This window comes from Neovison vison, chromosome 5, assembly GCF_020171115.1.
Source record: "Neovison vison isolate M4711 chromosome 5, ASM_NN_V1, whole genome shotgun sequence".
Classification (NCBI taxonomy): Eukaryota; Metazoa; Chordata; class Mammalia; order Carnivora; family Mustelidae; genus Neogale; species Neogale vison.
Window position 1 is genome coordinate 148,983,083 of NC_058095.1, and position 18,582 is coordinate 149,001,664.

General features: G+C 37.3%; 1 protein-coding gene across 2 annotated transcripts in view; it reads left to right on the forward strand.

The window, feature by feature from the left end:
* GPC5 (glypican 5) overlaps positions 1–18,582 on the forward strand; it is a 1,436,212-nt gene that overhangs the window by 355,949 nt on the left and 1,061,681 nt on the right. For both annotated transcript variants that reach the window (XM_044249951.1, XM_044249952.1), the window contains exon 5: positions 1,422–1,547. In XM_044249951.1, coding sequence (XP_044105886.1) covers positions 1,422–1,547 — 126 coding nt within the window. The remainder of the gene's footprint in view (positions 1–1,421; positions 1,548–18,582) is intronic.

The window sequence follows — 18,582 nt, forward strand, 5'->3', positions numbered from 1 at the left end:
TTTCATTTCATTGTCCAAAACATTGGTTTACGTTACAAAAGTTCAGAAGTATAGTTTTTCGGACTTGGTTTTTTGAAATGTTAGAATTCAGATGCTTAGGACCTCAAAGCTTTGATTTTAAAACTTGAAATTTTGGCTTTATAAAGTAAAAAGCAAACTACTTTCTTTGTTGAATTTTCCCTTCCCATAATTGATGAGGGAAAGAAATGTAGTATGAGAGGAGAGGGGAAAAAACAGTCCATGTATTAAATAATATTCCTTACAACAACTTTTATTTTCATGCTTTTTAAAACATGTTACATATTTGAGTTTTTTCATATTTAGTGAATGATGTAGGAAAGATATTACGGTTTGAAGTTAATGGCCAAGAAAAAATTCTTGAGATGTCTTTGGTGCAGAAGGGCGGTTTTATTAAAGCATGGGAACAGGACCCTTGAGCAGAAAAAGCTGCACTGGGGTCATGAGGAGTGGCCCATTATGTATTTTCAAGTTGGGAGGGAGTTAGGGATAGCACGTAAGTCTCCCAGGTGTTTTGGAAGCAAGGGTTTTAGGACCTTGAGGGGACTAGCTGTTGTTGGGAAAGTGCCATTTACTGCTGTCTAATAAAATCTGAGTCATGAGACCCTTCAGATGTATATCATATGCTTGGGGGATGATTGCGAACATGTATCTTGTTGGGCAGAGATAAAGGAAGTTTCCAAAGGAAACCTTATGTGTTAGAAGAGACAGGATCCTTGGGGTTGGGCTACGATAGTCTGTTGCCCTTAGCAAAGTATTAACATAGAGGCAGTTGAGTCCCTAGAAGAACGTCATTCTGTCTCTGTCAAGGACTTGGCAGTGGGCTGTAGGTAGGGAGGAAATTTAATAATTTTTCTTCTGCCTCTGCTTCCCACATCAGTGGAGACATTTTATTTTAGCTTGTTATACACCAAAGAGAAGACCCAAATAGGAAAACCACCCAAGTTTAATAGACTTTTAATCAGTAAGCAATCGATTAGTTGTTAAAAGCCTCTGACATTTCTGTCCAGAAAAGTGAGTAGTTAATATTACTGTGATTTAGATGGCACAGCTAGCAAAGGCATTTAGGGATACTACAGATGCTACGTAAAGTGGTGTGTGTTTGTGTGTGTGTGTGTGTGTGTGTGTGTGTGTACTCTTCACAACTTCTTGGACCTGAGTTATATAAAATTCATACCCTGTGAAAACTTGGACTCCAAAGAGTAAACTTGAGTACCAGCCTTCTTTCTTAAAAAAGTATAGTATTTGTCTTGATTGTTAGAAAAGTATTGAGAATATCTAAAAAATAAGCAGTAAAATTTAAAAAGTTGCATTCTATATATCATTCATAATAAACTATGCCATTTATAACGGCATTTATTATGGTTGTTGGTTTTAATGGTTTTCTTTGTTTTCCCATTCAGAGAATTTATCAACAGCCTTCGACTGTACAGGACGTTCTACGGAGGCCTGGCTGACGAGCTTTGTGTTAGCGAATTAGCCGCTGCTGATGGGCTGCCGTGCTGGAATGGGGAAGACATAGTAAAAAGGTATTTTATGTGTTGTGGTCTGCGAAAATGTTATGGCTCCCTTCATCCTTGCTTTCTTTTCCCAGGCCTTGAATGGACCACTTCAGTTTTAACTTTGCCGCACAGGTTAGACTCTACATCAATTTCTTCTCTTTAGCTTGTTAGAAATAAATTTGATCCTTTTTGGCATTTTGGAGATGCGATAGCATTTTTGCAGCATTTGAACATTCTGTCTTCCTTTCTACCTATTTCAGACCTACCGATAATCCACTTTTTCGGTAAGTATTAGTTACCTTCTGTCCAATCTGTCTTGCTTATCAAGTATCTTATTTTTTTTTTTCATTTAGCTTTATGAGTTGTAGAGATTGAAGAAATTCAGTGAAATGGGAATACCTGTGCAAAGACTCATGGATATATGAATTTGAGTCTCAGCGGTGTTAATACGTCCCTCCTACAATTGTCTCTTTGTGTGTGTGTGTGTGTGTGCGCACGCGCGCGTGTGTGCATGTGTGTGTGCACGCATGCACGTGTGTATCTTTGTTAGAGTGGGGTTATGTCCCTGTGTGTCTGTTTGAAGCAGTGTTTATTTCTATGTTGTCAATTGTTCTCAAGATTAGGAGTGAAAATTTGTCCTGTTTTTTCCCCTCATTGTCTAGAATTTCTTTGACATTTTCTTTTCCTTTGCTTCCTATAACTGATTGTACTCTGAAGTAATCTCCTGAGCTTGAGAAAGTCCTAAATTCTCCCTTCGTAATCTATAACAATGGTCAATAGTAACTGGCTGGGAATTGGTCTTTTGATTTTACAGTGCTGGTGATTGTTATAGAATGTAGGCTGGGGTTGCAGTTGGACTTGAATGTCTTCGTGTATTTTATTTTTCAAAATCTACAAAAAGAGACGGCCTTAAGCTTTCTGATTTACAAGCATGCCTACTCCACAAGAAGATAGGTGGTTTTGTTACCACTAGAGTGTTAAGTTCATTTAAAGTATTATTAACAGCAACAGAAAAAGAAATCATTAGCAAGTTAAGCTTACCATACAAACATACACTCCAATTAAATAAATTTAAATAATAAAAACTGATTATGTATTTCTGTGTGATCATATTTACTGTAGTTAAAGCTTCTTTCCTGATACAGTAAATGATTATTTTGTAGTTTATATCTGAATATCTCATAGAGATTCTTAGATTTTGCAGAAAAAAATTATTAACTACAGGAACATAATTAAATTTAAATAAAATATCTGGCTGACATGGTTAGTGTTCTTTTTTCATTATGTTCTTTGAATGTTAGAATGTATTTTCTAAATTTACATTTCTTGCCTTTATTGAGAGCACTCATAGGGTGCCTGGAACTCTGAGTTCTTTTAATCTTCATGTCTCTGAAAGTTCTGCCACTTAGATCTAATAATTAAAAAATACTTTGACTTCTACCTTTTCCTCTTACCTTTGTTCATGCTGGAAATAAACTTTCTTGTGTATTAATGATTTTTCTATGAGGGCTAATGAGAATCCCATGGTGATTAATGGAAGGTCTAGTATATTTTATAAAAACACGTGTTATATTGCATTACGTTATATCATCTCATTTTAGAGCTGTAAGAACCTTCGTGTCCGCCTGTCCCCATCCTCTCTACTGTTTGGTCTGCAGTTTCTATAACAGAAAATGTTGCGGAACTCAGTGATTTGGGAAAACTTTACTTAGAGGGACAGTATTATCAATTCAAAGAATATATTCTATAGCGTATATTTCTTAAGATCTCATTCACGGTTTAGGAAAGATTTTTTTTTTTTAAAGCTCATCTTTAGCAAGAATTCTCTGTACAAAGTAGCCACAATTCTGATAAAGAAAACGAATGATTCTCATTCTTCTCATTTGCTTCCAGCTTATTCTCCCTTTCGCAGCCACCCAGCCTCCTGTCAGTCACTTCCAAGTGCCCTGTTCGACTCCGCTCTCCTGAGAACAGTATATGCTTTGCCTTAACCTTCTCTCAAACGCTCCTCTACCTCATTACCTTGATTGCCATGTTCCTATCTTTGGGACTATTTTTTCTGCTCCATCCCAACCTCATGGGTCCCCTCCTCTTGGCTCACCTGGGGGCCAGCCAGCCTCACACTCTGGCTCTCTAGCGTCATCTCCAGGTGGCTTCCAAAATGAACATTTTTCTGCCCTGATTATTTTCTGGCAGGCAGCCAAGGTTTTACAAGCATTATCTCATTTAGTTCTCCCAAAACTTGACTCCCTAATGCTCCAAAGCAAGCTGAATGGGTGGTATCTCTTTTCTATTTGAGCTTGAGAAAAACTCTCATCTGTGCTTGACTTTTTAAAAAAATATAGCACTTAAATTGTATTTTTATTTGTGGCTCAGCTAATTCTTGATGTACTTATGCAACAAGTTTTTTTTTTCCTTCAAAGTCAGTGCTAAAATCGAAATATCCATCATATCTTGTTAATTATGGTATCTTCACCATGGAATATTATGTGTTAGTCAAAAACTGTGCATATTTTTATCTACTAATGTGGAATAATTTCAAAAGGTTATTAAATTAAAAATAGTTAAAGCTAGGACAGTGCCTATTTTACCAGAAGATCTAAATAAGTAAAAAATAGCAATATTGGTTCTGCATAGAATATTTCTGAACAGTTACATGGAAATTGCTAATATACTTAAGAAGTACTGGGGGCCTTTTTTAATTTACATTGTATTTATTTATGTTTAAGGAGAACAGATGTTGCAGTAATGTTAGAATTATGGACTACTATTGTTTTCTTCTTTTCATAATTCTTTTTTGAAGTGAAAGTGCTATTTTTACATATAATTTCTAGCTAACTTGGATTTTTCTAGTAATTTTTTGATATAGTTTTGATATATATAGTTTTGTCAAAACAGTCATGGATATGGTTAAATACTGAACTAGTGACTCTGTCTAAGAAGTCTTTGAGATAAAGTCAAGTCCTGATGAATGTTGCAATCTTGAATTATTAGCTACTTTCTCCTAAAGAAAAGAGGAAGCGTAGCAGTGATCACTGTGTGAAAGCACTAAGATCCTCAAATAAAACACTCATTTCAGAGATCTGCACTTAGGTAAGATAAGTAATACTATCACATTTGGAAGAAATGAGTATCAAGTGAATGTATACTACATTTGGGGACAATAGTGGTTTTCTTTTCTTATGGTGGGTCATAAGACTCATCAGATTCATCCCAGAGAAATTATGCCACACACATCAGTAGGATAAATTGGTGGCCAGGACTGAGTCTATCATTCATGATAAGCACAAAGTGATTACTTTGGCAAGACTTCTTCTCCTGAAGGCATTTTTTAGGAGATGATTGATAAGATTATTTATGTGCACCGACATGCTGTCTCAAAGAATAGGAGAGCCCTACTGATTGTTTCAATATTATGACAGTCCTATAAAATTGGGTGAAATCACCTTTGTGCTCATCAAAAGAGGCGGAATTCCTTTGTGATTGTAGCAGAAAATATCTCAAGTATCTGCAGTATCTAAGGAGTGTTTAATTTGTGAAACAAAATATCTACTTCAGTTCAAATGATTTTAAAGACGGATGCCTGCCCCCTATACTCTGCGGCCACATTGAGATCAACAGTTGTAAGAATTTATGGTTTAAGGTGAGAACGTATTGCCGAATTCCACACAGTCTCTTTCTCTCTCTCTGTCTCTCTCCCATCGCTTCATCGTGAAATGAAATTGTTCTCCAAAAGGCGTGTTGTGTCCGTCTTTCTGTTCTCAGAGCTCTGTTCTCAGTTCTCCGTGATTACAAATTGATTGTTTGATGGTTTGCGCTTGGGCTTTCTGACTATTGACGTGCAGGTGACAGCTACTTAATTACCAGGGCTTCCTTTTCCTTTCTGATTAATAGACGCTTAATTCAGTTACTGTCCCTCAGTCTCCGGGAATTTATGACCTGCCCAGCAACTCTCCGACTAGCCAGTAGCTGTGAGGTGTCTTCGTACAGTTAATAATCTGCACGATTTCTACTTCATCTTGAGTTATTTTTCCTTAATGCTTCTTTCATAGTTCAGTGTTTTGCTTTCAAACTCTTATGATAAGGTGCCCCTTCCAACAGAATATAATTGAATTTTTTAAAAATCAGATAAAAATATAAAACCTTAGAAGTCTCTGAAGCTTTATACCTATCTATTATCAGATTTTCAGACAATATTATGTTTCCTGGAGATAGATAGATAGATATATCTCGCTGTATCTGTTTATTTAGTATTTATTTTGTGATACAAAGCTGTTAGCTGATTCCTGTATATCCTTCCTTGGTTCATACAATTCTTTAAAAACTTAAAAATTTATTTTTATTTTTAATTGAAGTGTAAATATAATATCTTGTAACCTCATTTTTTCCCCTTTACATTATCTATCTGAAAAGCTTCTCATCTTCCCTCTTTCTTCTTCTTCCTGACCTTGCTTGCATTCAACTATATTTTATTTATCTTTTTTTTTTTTTTTTAAACACCTGGCCTCGTTTACAAATGTTAGGGACTACAAAGCAGTCAGGTCTCAGGATTGTTCCGGTTTTCATTGATGTAACTACCAATCGCTTTTCCTATGTTGCTTGTGCAAAGGCAGTATATTCTTCATGACTTAAACAACAATCTGTTTTGCATTTCTTTTTTTTCCCTTGAAATTTTGATCTATTCAATCAGGTTTCTAATATTGTTGAAGTAGACCTTCATAATTGTGATCATTTTTATCATATCTATGGCCCATCTGATATGCTTCAGAATTCAAAGAGGCTTAAAAGACATGGTTAGGAGACATCCCCACCCTGACCCCAACACAGCCATCTTCTGTGGGCTCTATTTCCCACTATGGGAATGATTCTCAACTATATCATTCTCTCCATGCAACTGTACATACAGCTTGGCCAAACTCTGACTTTAATCTTGAGTCCGCACGGAACGTGTCCCCTCATTTATGTTTGTTATAACCTCTAACTCCACCATGACACCTCTCATACCTTTTGCATTTATAAGTCATATATCTTCTCTCTTCTTATCTACTGTGATTTCTTTCATAACAGAGCTCTTGTATTACCTGACAGGTTAAGAATGATTAGTATCCTTGAACACCTGTCCGTAATTTTTTTTTTAAAGATTTTATTTATTTATTTGACAGAGAGAGATCACAAGCAGGCAGAGAGGCAGGCAGAGAGAGAGAGGGAAGCAGGCTCCCTGCTGAGCAGAGAGCCCGATGCGGGACTCCATCCCAGGACCCTGAGATCATGACCTGAGCCGAAGGCAGCGGCTTAACCCCCTGAGCCACCCAGGTGCCCCCTGTCCGTAATTTTTTAAAGAGGACTCTGAGGAATAGGAAGTTTTATAAGTGTTTTTGGGAACTGAAAGATTCGGGGACTGGGGAGGTGGGCTGGTGATAACACTTTGGTGGGTAGTATGTGGGTGCAAAGCTGAGTGCTGAAAGACGAGAAGAAAGGTGAGTCATAAGAGTTTCTGCCTATGGCTGACTCTAGATGTTGGTTTGTTTTCTGACTTAATCTTAAAATCATGCGTGTCTCATTGTGTGGATTTCCATAGTTATTTTTGGGAAACCAGAGTCTAAAAACTCTAAGACGCTTATGTGTTCTGGGTTATATACATATGAGGTGTGATTGTCTTTATCACAGATGAGGCATCTGGGTTGGGTTGGATAAAGTGCCAAGGCCAGCCCAAGGTCAAACGCCTGAGTTTATAATCCTCAGTAAAGGACAAACTGAAATACTTTTGCTCTTTTGTGATAGAAATTAAAAAAAAAAAAAAAAGTATGACTTTAGATCTAAGGGGCTGTCCAGTTCATCCCGTTGGAGATACACATTTCAGGTCCAATAGGACAAATGCAGGAATGGCTGGTGTGTTGGCTTTGCAGACTCTTGGTCATGTACAATCTTTCTCTGCCTTACTCTAGTACACTCGCTTGGCAAATAATTTTTCTTTAACTGGTGCCTGAAGTAGTTTGGTTCTATAGAAAATGACATAGATGGTAGCAAGAGGATGCGCTTTTTATCAATTTGCTCCGACTCCTGACCTTCCTCACTAGTGTTGAAACCTAGGAAAATACCCATTTCTCTCACGTCAGTACACACATTTGGTCTTTTCTAAAAATGCTCCATTTATTTGGTAATAATTGCATTTTATCCCATCTTCTGAACTGAGATGTTTCTTCTGAATCTCTCTTCACTGGCTTAGTAAGTAACTTACTTAGCCTTATGTCTCCTGTTAAGAGTGTAATCATTAGGGGCACCTGGGTGGCTCAGTGGGTTAAGCCTCTGCCTTCGGCTCAGGTCATAGTCCCAGGGTCCTAGGATCGAGCCCCGCATTGGGCTTTCTGCTCAGCGGGGAGCCTGCTTCCCCCTCTATCGCTGCCTGTTTCTCTGCCTACTTGTGATCTCTCTCTCTGTCAAATAAATTAAAAATAAAAAAAAATCTTAAAAAAGAATAAGGGAAGAGACATCCCGTCCTTCCCTTAAAAAAAAAAAAAAAAAAGAGTGTAATCTTTATATTCAGGGAGTTGGACTCAGGTGAGAGTGGGAACTGCTCCATTGAACCCACTCAGAAGGCTCCTTTCTACCTTGTCACTAGAATGAAATCATGACCAATTCTCAAAAGCCTTTGGTTACTATTAGTGTCTAAGGGACGTTTTATTGTCATTAGTCCCATAACCAGTGTAAATTTAATAATTAAATTCAGTCCCGTAAAAAGTCCAACTTCTGTAACAAAAAGGTCTAGTCTAACTGAATAATCAAATCCCCAAATTGGTCATTTCTCCCCATTTCTCAGTTGGGTGCTGAGTCAGTCTGGGAGGTGCCTGTGGTGGGGACAGGACAATCTTGTGTTCTCCTCATCCACATCCCGACCTCACGTTCTCCTTGACCTCAGACAATGTTTCTGACTTCCCCATGTTTGGAGCTTGACAGTTGATGGGACAGAAGTGAGAGAGAAGTGGTGAGAGAAGGGAATGTTCTTTTTCACTGATAATTTTGTATTTCTTATTACTCAGTCCTAGCTTGGCAAGTGTGAACAGTTGATGTTTTGAGGCTTTGTGGGCTCAAGACAATGCCTTCTCCCCATTTTTCTCCCTTTGATGGTAAACCTCTGGCTTCTTGCTCCTGAGATCTTCTGCTGGAGTCTTTTTCTCCATTATGATCTTCTCTAGACCATAGAAGCTTTGCTTGTCTCTCTAGCTTTTGGTGGGAGTGTAACCTCTGCCCTGTGTATCGGCCTCTCGTTACTCTACCGCTAGTCAGGGAACTTCCTCCACAGGCCCAGGCTGCCGTTCTGAGGCACAGATCTACTCCCCGTCTTTTTAATCTTTTCAAACTCCAAGGATCCCTAAAGCCTCTCTCACTTAGGATGAATGAATGGGAGAACGTCACAACTGCCTAACAAGTTTCTTCAAAGAAATTCTTTGCTTCGGTGTCTTCAGGGTCAATCCTTTTATATGATTAAGGTGGATATGAAGATGAGAAACTGAAAGCCGTTTCTCATCATCTGCTTTTCTTGTCTAGGACCCGAGTTTGAAATCATATCTATTGTCTTGTTCTTGGCTGAAATGGAAATAGAAAGCAGGTTATTTTAGCATCCTTTTGCCTGCATTTGGAACTGGTGTGTAGGAGACAGAAAACTAGATTCTATGTTTAAAACACTGCAAAGACTTTGAATGATTTGCAAAAGTAAGACATTGTCCCTACCTCTGAGGGGCTTAGAATCTAAAACAAAGTAGAAGACATGTTCACACTATGTACACATCAGAAGAGATGCTGTGAAGTGAGGGAGACCAAAAAAAAATCCCACAGGCTTTCAAACAAAGGGTGGAAATCTCATTTGATCGAGGCGATTCAAAAAGTATTTAATAACAGAGTTAATATGTGATATGGGTCTCCATTCATTTTTACCATTCATTCATTTAAAATAACTTCTCTAAAATATTTATGGATGAGATTAGATGATGTCTGGGGTTTTATAATAATTCAGTGAAAGGAGAAAGAACCATACTATACATAAAACAAGATTTTCTCTGTGTGGATAATCGTGGGAGCTGTATTATGGGTAAAGAGCTTGTTTATTCCCTTTGTTTGTGTAAGTTTTAAAATTCTGTAATAAAACACAGAGGTACAAAAATGACAAGACATAAAAAATTACATTGTCAAGTAGGTACTCTGTCACATTATCCTAGACATGGTGGGAACAGCGATAGACAAGACAGACATGAACTATCTCTCATTAGATTAGGATATAGAGGAGATGAATATGGAACAAATAATTAAAAGTGTGAGTAGTTTGCAGAATCTTTAAGGTTGGATGGAATTTTAATCAGCAGACTGGGAAGCAAGAAAAGAGTGAGTGCAGTCTCAAAAGAAATGCCTCAAGTTTGGTGGCCTATTAATTGCATTATTTCCATTTGTGGGTAACCTTTCGGATTATCTTTTCTCCTTCTCAATACTCTTTCATTTGAGCTTAATGGGCATGTCCTGACTATTTAGTATTAAGCCTCCCTTTTGTTCATTATACCAGCCATTCATTCAGAAAGTCCTTAAAACCCAGAGGTTACAAGTGTTAGGCTCAGGAGCCAGGCTACCAAGGTTCTCAGGAAAGATTAGCCTCTTAGTAGTAAAGTGAATTCAGGCACATTCATTAAACACTAATTGTATCAGTTACTCTATTTTTAAAATATGAATAATACCAGTCTCATATTTGAGAATTAAATGTTATTCACAGAAACAGTTTAGAGTCCTAGCTATCACATAGTAAACATTCACCAACTATTAAATCTTCTTTTAAACACTGTATACTCATTTACTTCAGTGCAGAGGAAACCCTTTTGGATTGAACTTCTCTCTTTAAATGAGTTCTACCACGAATCAGAATTGTCTAAAGACAATTATCATATGAGCTCCCTGATATGGGAAGTTGAGAGGCAACGTGGGGGGTTTGGGGGTTGGAAAGGAATAAATGAGACAAGATGGGATCGGGAGGGAGACAAACCATAAGAGAGTTTTAATCTCACAAAACAAACTAAGGGTTGCCCGAGGGAGGAGGGTAGATAGAGGGGGGTGGGGTTATGGACATGGGGGAGGGTATGTGCTATGGTGAGTGCTGTGAAGTGTAAACCTGGTGATTCACAGACCTGTACCCCTGGGGCTAATAGTATATCATGTGTTAATTAAAAAATTTAAAAATTAAAAAAAAAAGACTTCCATCTGGAAAACAAAGATGAATATGGGGGTTAGTTTACAAGCCAGTAAAAATTATTATTAGGGATCTTGGTTTGGGAGTAAGAGATAGTCCCTTGTTAATATTTTAATGATATTTAATAATTTATATGATAATTTCATTGAGATTGTAAGTAAAGACTACACTTCTGAATAGGAAGTTAATCAAATACTCAACTGTGGAGAATTATTGCCTGACTTGTACCCACACAATATACCAGTTTTCTGTGGCCCCTTGTGGCTCAGTGGGTTAAGCGACTTCCTTTGGCTCGAGTCATGATCCCAGGGTCCTGAGATTGAGCCCCATATCTGGCTCCTTGCTCACTGGGGAGTCTCCTTCTCCCTCTGCTTCTGCCACTCCCTCGGGCCTATGCTCTCTCTCTATCAAATAAATAAAGTATTTTTTTTTAAAATCAGTTTTCTTAAGAATCATTAAAAGTTAACATATAGGGCTCATGGGTGGCTCAGTGGGTCAAAGCCTTTGCCTTCAGCTCAGGTCATGATCCCAGGGTCCTGGGATCGAGCCCCGCATCGGGCTCTCTGCTCAGCAGGGAGCCTGCTTCCTCCTCTCTCTCTGCCTGCCTCTCTGCCTACTTGTGATCTCTCTGTGAAATAAATAAATAAAATCTTAAAAAAAAAAAAAAGTTAAGGTACAAATAAAAAACACTATAAAGATAAAAATATTTTACTCCTAAGCAATAGTTTGGGAATATTCAGTCACTAGCTGCATCTTAGGGTTGATCCTTAATGATCTATCAGTTAACTGGAAATAAATAAATCTCCGAGACCATACTAAATTTCACACACCAGACTGTTTTGGTGCCATGACAGTTTTAAGGCTGCTCTCCTTCTAGCCATTTCTTTCCATCCATTAGATTCCCAAAGGAAATACACGCTGTGAAGAATCCCTAGAACAAAATTTGAGTGAACTTCAGCTATCACTGTGTCTCTACCCAGTTTCTTGCCAGACCTCCACAGTACACACAAACTGTATTTAACTTGTTAACTTGTTTCCGTCAAGGATTGTGTGTAGAGGAAGATTAAAGAAAAAAATAGCGAGATAAAAGTGTACTGAAGTGGAAACCTAAAGGACCTTTTCCCATCTGTTTGGCACAGAAGTTGTTATCTCTTTGGGGTTACGGATTTCATCACAGTTCCGTAGATGTGTGACTCCCAGACTGTGTTATTGCAAAACAGCAGCCGTCTAAAAGGCCTCCAGGATGCCTACCCCTATTTTCACCAGAGTAGTTCCTTTTTGGTCCTACATTTTTTTATTGAGCTTACACGCGAGAAACTTCTTTTTTCAGTAAAATAGGTAAGTTTGCTAAACTATAAAGAAGACACATAGCTTTTCTTAGTCTAGTCCTATATATCCACAGCAGAGCCTCTAAATTCATCAGCGGATAATTTATTATATTTTAAAATAAAATGCCAGAAGAGAGATGAAGAAGAACTGCCACTTATTCATTATACTTTCCTCTTCAAATAGACTCCAGCATAGTCTCATAAATTGTATTAGAACATCTCATCACTTATCAGCACATTTTATTGCCCAGCCAACAAAATCCTTCTTTTCTGATGCATTCTTCAGAGCAAATATATAAGCTTTGTTAGATGTGGTTGAAATGGTTTTCCAAAATCTGATTTGAACCCACTTGCATATTAATGAGTATAACATTTGAAGAATATTGACCTTTATGTTTTGGCATGCCTGATTAATATAATTATTTCTTTCATTGTTCTTAAGATTTCATTTCTCATAACTATACTGAAATCAGGGAATTATTTTAAGATTTTTGTTGTTTTCCTAGGGAAATAGATGACTGCATATTTTTTGAGTATTTCTATAAACTACTTACAAAGTTCTATCTCTAATCATTTTTATATGTAATGACAGTCACAATGAGTTCAGGATATAAATTTTTTAGATATTGAATAAGAAATCCAGGAGTCTTACAATCATGAAGGAAATGAATCTCATGTTTGGAAAGTAGCTTAAAAGTCAGTCCATCCTATGCTGGGAGAAGGGGAAATGCAATAAGAAAATATTGCACTTTGGGATGCCTGGGTGGCTCAGTGGGTTAAGCCTCTGCCTTCGGCTCAGGTCATGATTTCAGGGTCCTGGGATCAAGTCCCGCATCGGCTCTCTGCTCGGTGGGGAGCCTGCTTCCTCTCTCTCTCTGCCCATCTCTCTGCCTACTTGTGATTTCTCTCTGTCAAATAAATAAAAATCTTTAAAAAAAGAAAGAAAGAAAGAAAATTTTGCACTCTATACACTTCAAAGTAGTGCTTACATTTTTTTATAACATGCCATGTTGTTATAATCCAAAAATGATATTTCCATCATAAGAAATACAATATAATTTTTGAATTTCTTCTATCAGTATCAGCCAATCTTTAACCTGAACTGGTAAATTGCTACACATTTCCTTCCTACGCAAAAAAGCCTTCCTTTCCCATAAATTGAAGTCTCTGCTGTCAGGTAATACATGTTGGTAATACATGATGTGTGATGATGTAAGCATATTCATATAAATTTTACATGAATTAAATATGAAATGATAGTTGTGTATTAGATGAAATATCTGCCCCTTTTTGGATTATTCTAGATAGAATCTAGGCATTTTTAGGTACATTGGATCATTAAATCCACAGTATTTTATATAATATATTTAAATTGTTTTGTATCAAGCAAAATTAGTATCATCTTTTAGTTTGCATGGGATATTTAAATATAAGGAGTAGCAAAGCAGTAAAAAATATTTGGTGCTGTTGGTTCAGAAATGAGTCACTGCCATCTAATTTGAAGTCACTATTCTCAATGAGATATGTGGTTCTTCAGAGGTAAGAATTGATGTTCTGCTGGGTAAGAGCCATAGCATCAGTGAAATCTACAGTGAGTAGGATTTTTATGTGATGGGCATAGAGTAATGTATTAGATGTATTAGTTAGGGTTCTCCAGAGAAATTGAATGAATGGTATCAATAGTATCTATCTCTCTCTGTATCTATCTATCTTCTCTCATCTGTGTAGAGAAAGAAATGTTAAGGAATTGGCTGGTGTAGTCTTGGAGGCTGGCAAGTCATAGATTTGGAGGGCAGGCTGACTGATGGCAGATTCTGGAAGAAGTTGATAGTCTTGAGTCCAAAAGCTATCTGGAAGTAGAATTCCTTCCTCTTCTGGATTCCTCAGTTTTTCTTTTAAGGTCTTCAACTGATTGGACAGGGCCCACCCACACCGTGGAGGTAATCTTCTCTATGAAAAGTCTGTTTAAAAATGTTAATAACACCTAGGGGAACCTGGGTGGCTCACTTGGTTAAACTCTTGATTTCAGCACAGGTCATGATCTCAAGGTCATGAGATTAAGCCTGGTGTTGGGCTCTTCACTGGTTGTGGAGCCTGCTTGGGATCCTCCCTCTACCTCTGCTCCTTCCTCCCCTCCCCTGCTTACTCCCTCTCTCTCTCTCTCTCTCAAAGGAAATGAATGATGAATGAATGAATGAATGAATTGAATTAAATAAATGTTAATCACATCTAAAAATACCTTCACAGCAACGTCTAAACTAGTCTTTGAGGGAAATGTTAGGTACCATAATCTAGCCAAGTTGACACATGAAATTAATCATCACAAGTAATATTCTAGGTGATGAATGAGAAAGTAAATAAGTGCTGTTTTGGAGCTGATGTGCTGGAGATGGGTGTGGAAGAGGCTGTGTTCCATTAAGTCTCCAGAGAAAACTCTGGAGGAGTCATATTTAAGCTGAAAATGTGGTAAGATGTTGTTTTTCTAAGTAGAGAGAGTATCCTGTCTTGTGTATCTAAGAACAGAGGGAAAACCAGCATGCTTGGAACAGAAAGATATGAAGGACATGGAGGAATTGTCCATCACGAGATTGTAGATTGTAGAAGGGGCCCTTAATCACAGAGGCCAGAGGAGAAGTTTGGATCTTATTCTAGATGCTTTGAGAAGTCATCGCCGGTATCAAACCAAGACTAATATAAGCTGGATGCTTCATGGAGAGTAATTTTGAATATAAAGTTGAGAGAAAACAGACAAACAAACACAGTCATAGTGGTGCATATTGGCCAATCTGTGTGTGTTGTGTGTGAGAGAGGAAAAATGAAAAAGAGAAAGAAATAGCACATGCGCCTCTATAGAAGAAAAAGTCATCCATAATGAATGAAAAATCTCTCACATTTGTGTTATCTGGGAAACGTAAGTCTTGTTTGCAGAACAACACTTAATACAAGGAAACTACGAGTATATAATCACATGGAGAATAAAACAGGCACAACGTGTATCACGGAGGGACTCCTGCTACCTGCTCCAACAAAGTCTTCCTCAAATGAATGAGAAAAACACTAAAATCTGATAGAAGAGTAGACAAAGTACATGAATAGAGAGATATAGGAACTTATTAGGGTCTCTTAAACATATAAAAATTACCCTCAGTCATACAAACTAAAGAATTCTCAACACAAATTAAATAAAAGCAAATTAAAATCAAAAAATTTTTCACTTATGCTAATTAAAATAATTAAATTTGATTATTCACTGCAATGACCAAGGTGTGGAGAAAAAGTTATCTCCATCCCCCAACAGGAAAGGAAATTATTTCCACATCTTTGAAGGGCACTTGGACAACATCTGTCAATATTTCAAATACACATGACCTTTGAATCAGTTGCTTAACATTTAGGAATTTATCCTCAGATTTACTAATACATGTAAACAAAAGAGCATGCATTGCATATAGTTTATGGTAACATAAGGTATGGATGCCCCCAAATGCCTGTTAATAGGGAAATAATTAATGGGTATGGTATATTCAGAAACAGAATATAAGGAGATTTTTTAAAAAGAAAGAGGTAACCATAGCAGTAGTGATATGGAAATAGCTAGAGAAGAGGAAGAGTGGAGGATATGTATAGGGAGAAAAAAATGATGGCTTATATTTCCATGTGCTTTTATAATTGACTTCCCATGTGCTTTCAGTCCTGTTCACCTCCAAAAAACAATAAGCAATAAAATTACCCATGTAAATGTTAAAGGACAATGATGTCTTTCTGAAATTCAGAAAGATGTCTTGCTTAAGAAGAATATCTTGAAAAGCCCATGGATTGAATAAAACAAAAAGTAAATTGGCCCATAAAATAAAAGCAAATAAAATTTCCTAAATATTGTTTCAATGTAAGGCTTAGAATTATTTGAGAAACAAATTGCATGAAACAGAGAGAAAACGCTAACTTGAGCACTGAAGATCAAACCAGTGGTTTAGAGATTAGAGAGTGTTGGGGGCAGACGAGGACTGCCGGGACACTGCTCTCCTGACTGACTACATAGACCCCAAACCCAACCTGGTTCTCACATGTCGTGCCCCTTATGAGGAGGTGTACTATGGACTGAATGTGCCCCTTCCCCCAAATTCATGTTGAAACCTAACCTCCAATGTGATGGTATTTGGAGTAGGGCTTTTGGGAAGTGATGACGCTCTGTCCTCAAGAATGAGGTTAGTGCTTTGATAAAAGAGACCCCAGAGAGATCCCTCACCCCTTCCCCCATATGAGGACACAGTGAAAAGATGACCATCTCGGACCAGGACTGGACTTCTCAGTAGACACTGCATTTCCTGACACCTTGATCTTGGACTTCCCAGCCAACAGAGCTGTGAGAAATAAATATGTGTTATTTATAAGCCCCCATCAACACTTTTTCTCTTCAGCAGCCCTACTGGTTGGAGGAAGATAGGTTGGATGGAGATTAGGAGAGAACATGGTGATTGGAAGTAAGGGCTTTTCTTGCCTCTTTGGTGACTTTATTACAGTTCATACCAGAGCAAATCAGTTTATCTGGATGGTTTATTATGTTTTAAAATAAAATGGAAGAGAGATATGGCATAATATTCACCCTGGAAGTTCATGTAGAAGGAGCATGTGAGGGGTATGATAAAAAATTAAATTAATCCCGGTCTGGAAAAGGCATGGGATGACATTTGGCAATTGGATAGGGTTCTACATTTTTATCTAAGTTTCTTTATACAAAACCATACAGTCAGGAATGCTATTTTCCAATACATCACCAGCTATACATTTGCTTTTATTTTCTGAAATTTATATTTTGATCTGCCTTATTATTTTATCTAAGCCCTGTACTTTCCCCTACAAAAAAATTTTTTTTTCTAATTTCAACTAATTAATTAGTCAAGAAAAAAGTTGTTTTTCTTTTTTTCATTTCAGCTAGCTCATTAGTAAGGAAGAAAGATGTTTATTTAAGAGACACTAATTTTATTACATGAGGACATCATCTTGAAGAAAATGTGGGAAAATAGAGTTAAAAGGAAATGCGATGTGACATTCCCTGAAGGAAACAATGGACAAACTTAAGTTGTTTAGATACATACATTTTTTATGTTCTGATTACATAGTGATTTTAGTTCCCCGAGTATCAGGCCCCCACCCCAGGCCTTCACTGAATCAGAAACCCTGGGGACTAGGAATCTGAGCTCTCCAGATGATTCTGATGACCAGTCAAGTGTGAGAACTGTTGCCTTAGGGCATCATAATTTTGTTTTAATAATTATAATTTTTTCTATGATTTTAGACTTTTAAAATAGGAAGGAACCCATTTCCCTCCTAAGGAAGTTTAGATTTCATGATGTGGTAAAACTTATTGTAGAAATGATGTGATCCTTGTTTGGATAAAGCTTTTAGAGCAGACTTGATATCTGATAGAATTCCATTTTGATATACAGAGCACCTTCTACATAATGAATTTTGCATATCAGATGGCTGAAGCCTTTACCCAGCCAGAATTTTAAGTATTGCATATTCTGGAAGAAAAGCATTGATCGAGTCCTTCTTGGATATTTAGTATCACCAATGCAAATTAATTATTTAAGCCACATTTAGATCTGTAGCAGTGCTCTGGAGGTAAGGCGTTTGAAAATCACTGCTCTTTCATGCAAATATACAAAATACAATATATAGAGTTTTGCATAATAATAGGTTTTGGGGGGTTTCTAATACTGACCATAATAGACTGCTGAGTAACTGCAAATAAATGTAAGATTGATATCAATCATACTCATTCTTAGTATAATATCTCCAGAAAAAAACAAAACAAAACAAAACAAAACTGGAAGGGAAACTCATGAGTTATTAATGGTAGTATTATTTAATTTAAAAGAAGTGTTAGGAATAGAGCAGATCATCTACACACAAGATTGAATATTTATTTGTAATTTTTGGTGTATGTATTTTGGGTGAAGATTTCTGTTTGGAACATGATGTTTTCAAAATCATCTGGTTTGGGGTGCCTGGGTGGCTCAGTGGGTTAAAGCCTCTGCCTTCGGCTCAGGTCATGATCCCAGGGTCCTGGGATCGAGCCCCACTTCGGGCTCTCTGCTCAGCGGGGAGCCTGCTTCCTCCTCTCTCTCTCTCTGCCCGCCTCTCTGCCTACTTGTGATCTCTGTCTGTCAAATAAATAAAATCTTAAAAACAAAACAAAACAAAATCATCTGGTTCTACAGTTTTTAATTTTTTTTTTTTTTTTAAGAATATTTTGGCCAAAGTTTCCATGCCTGGCCCAGACCCTCAGATTAAACCATCTCCAGGTTGTAAAAGCTTCAGGACTGGGCAGCTAATTAGGAATTTTTTCATGCAAGATGCAAGTCAGTTTCTCTTCGGGATTCTCTCCAAATCAACATCGCAAGCCTCAAGAGGCATACACAAACCTGATCCATTAGTGCGTCTATCGACATAATTTATCATGCTTTTTTTTCAATGTGTGTCTTTTGGGAACTATTCACCAACA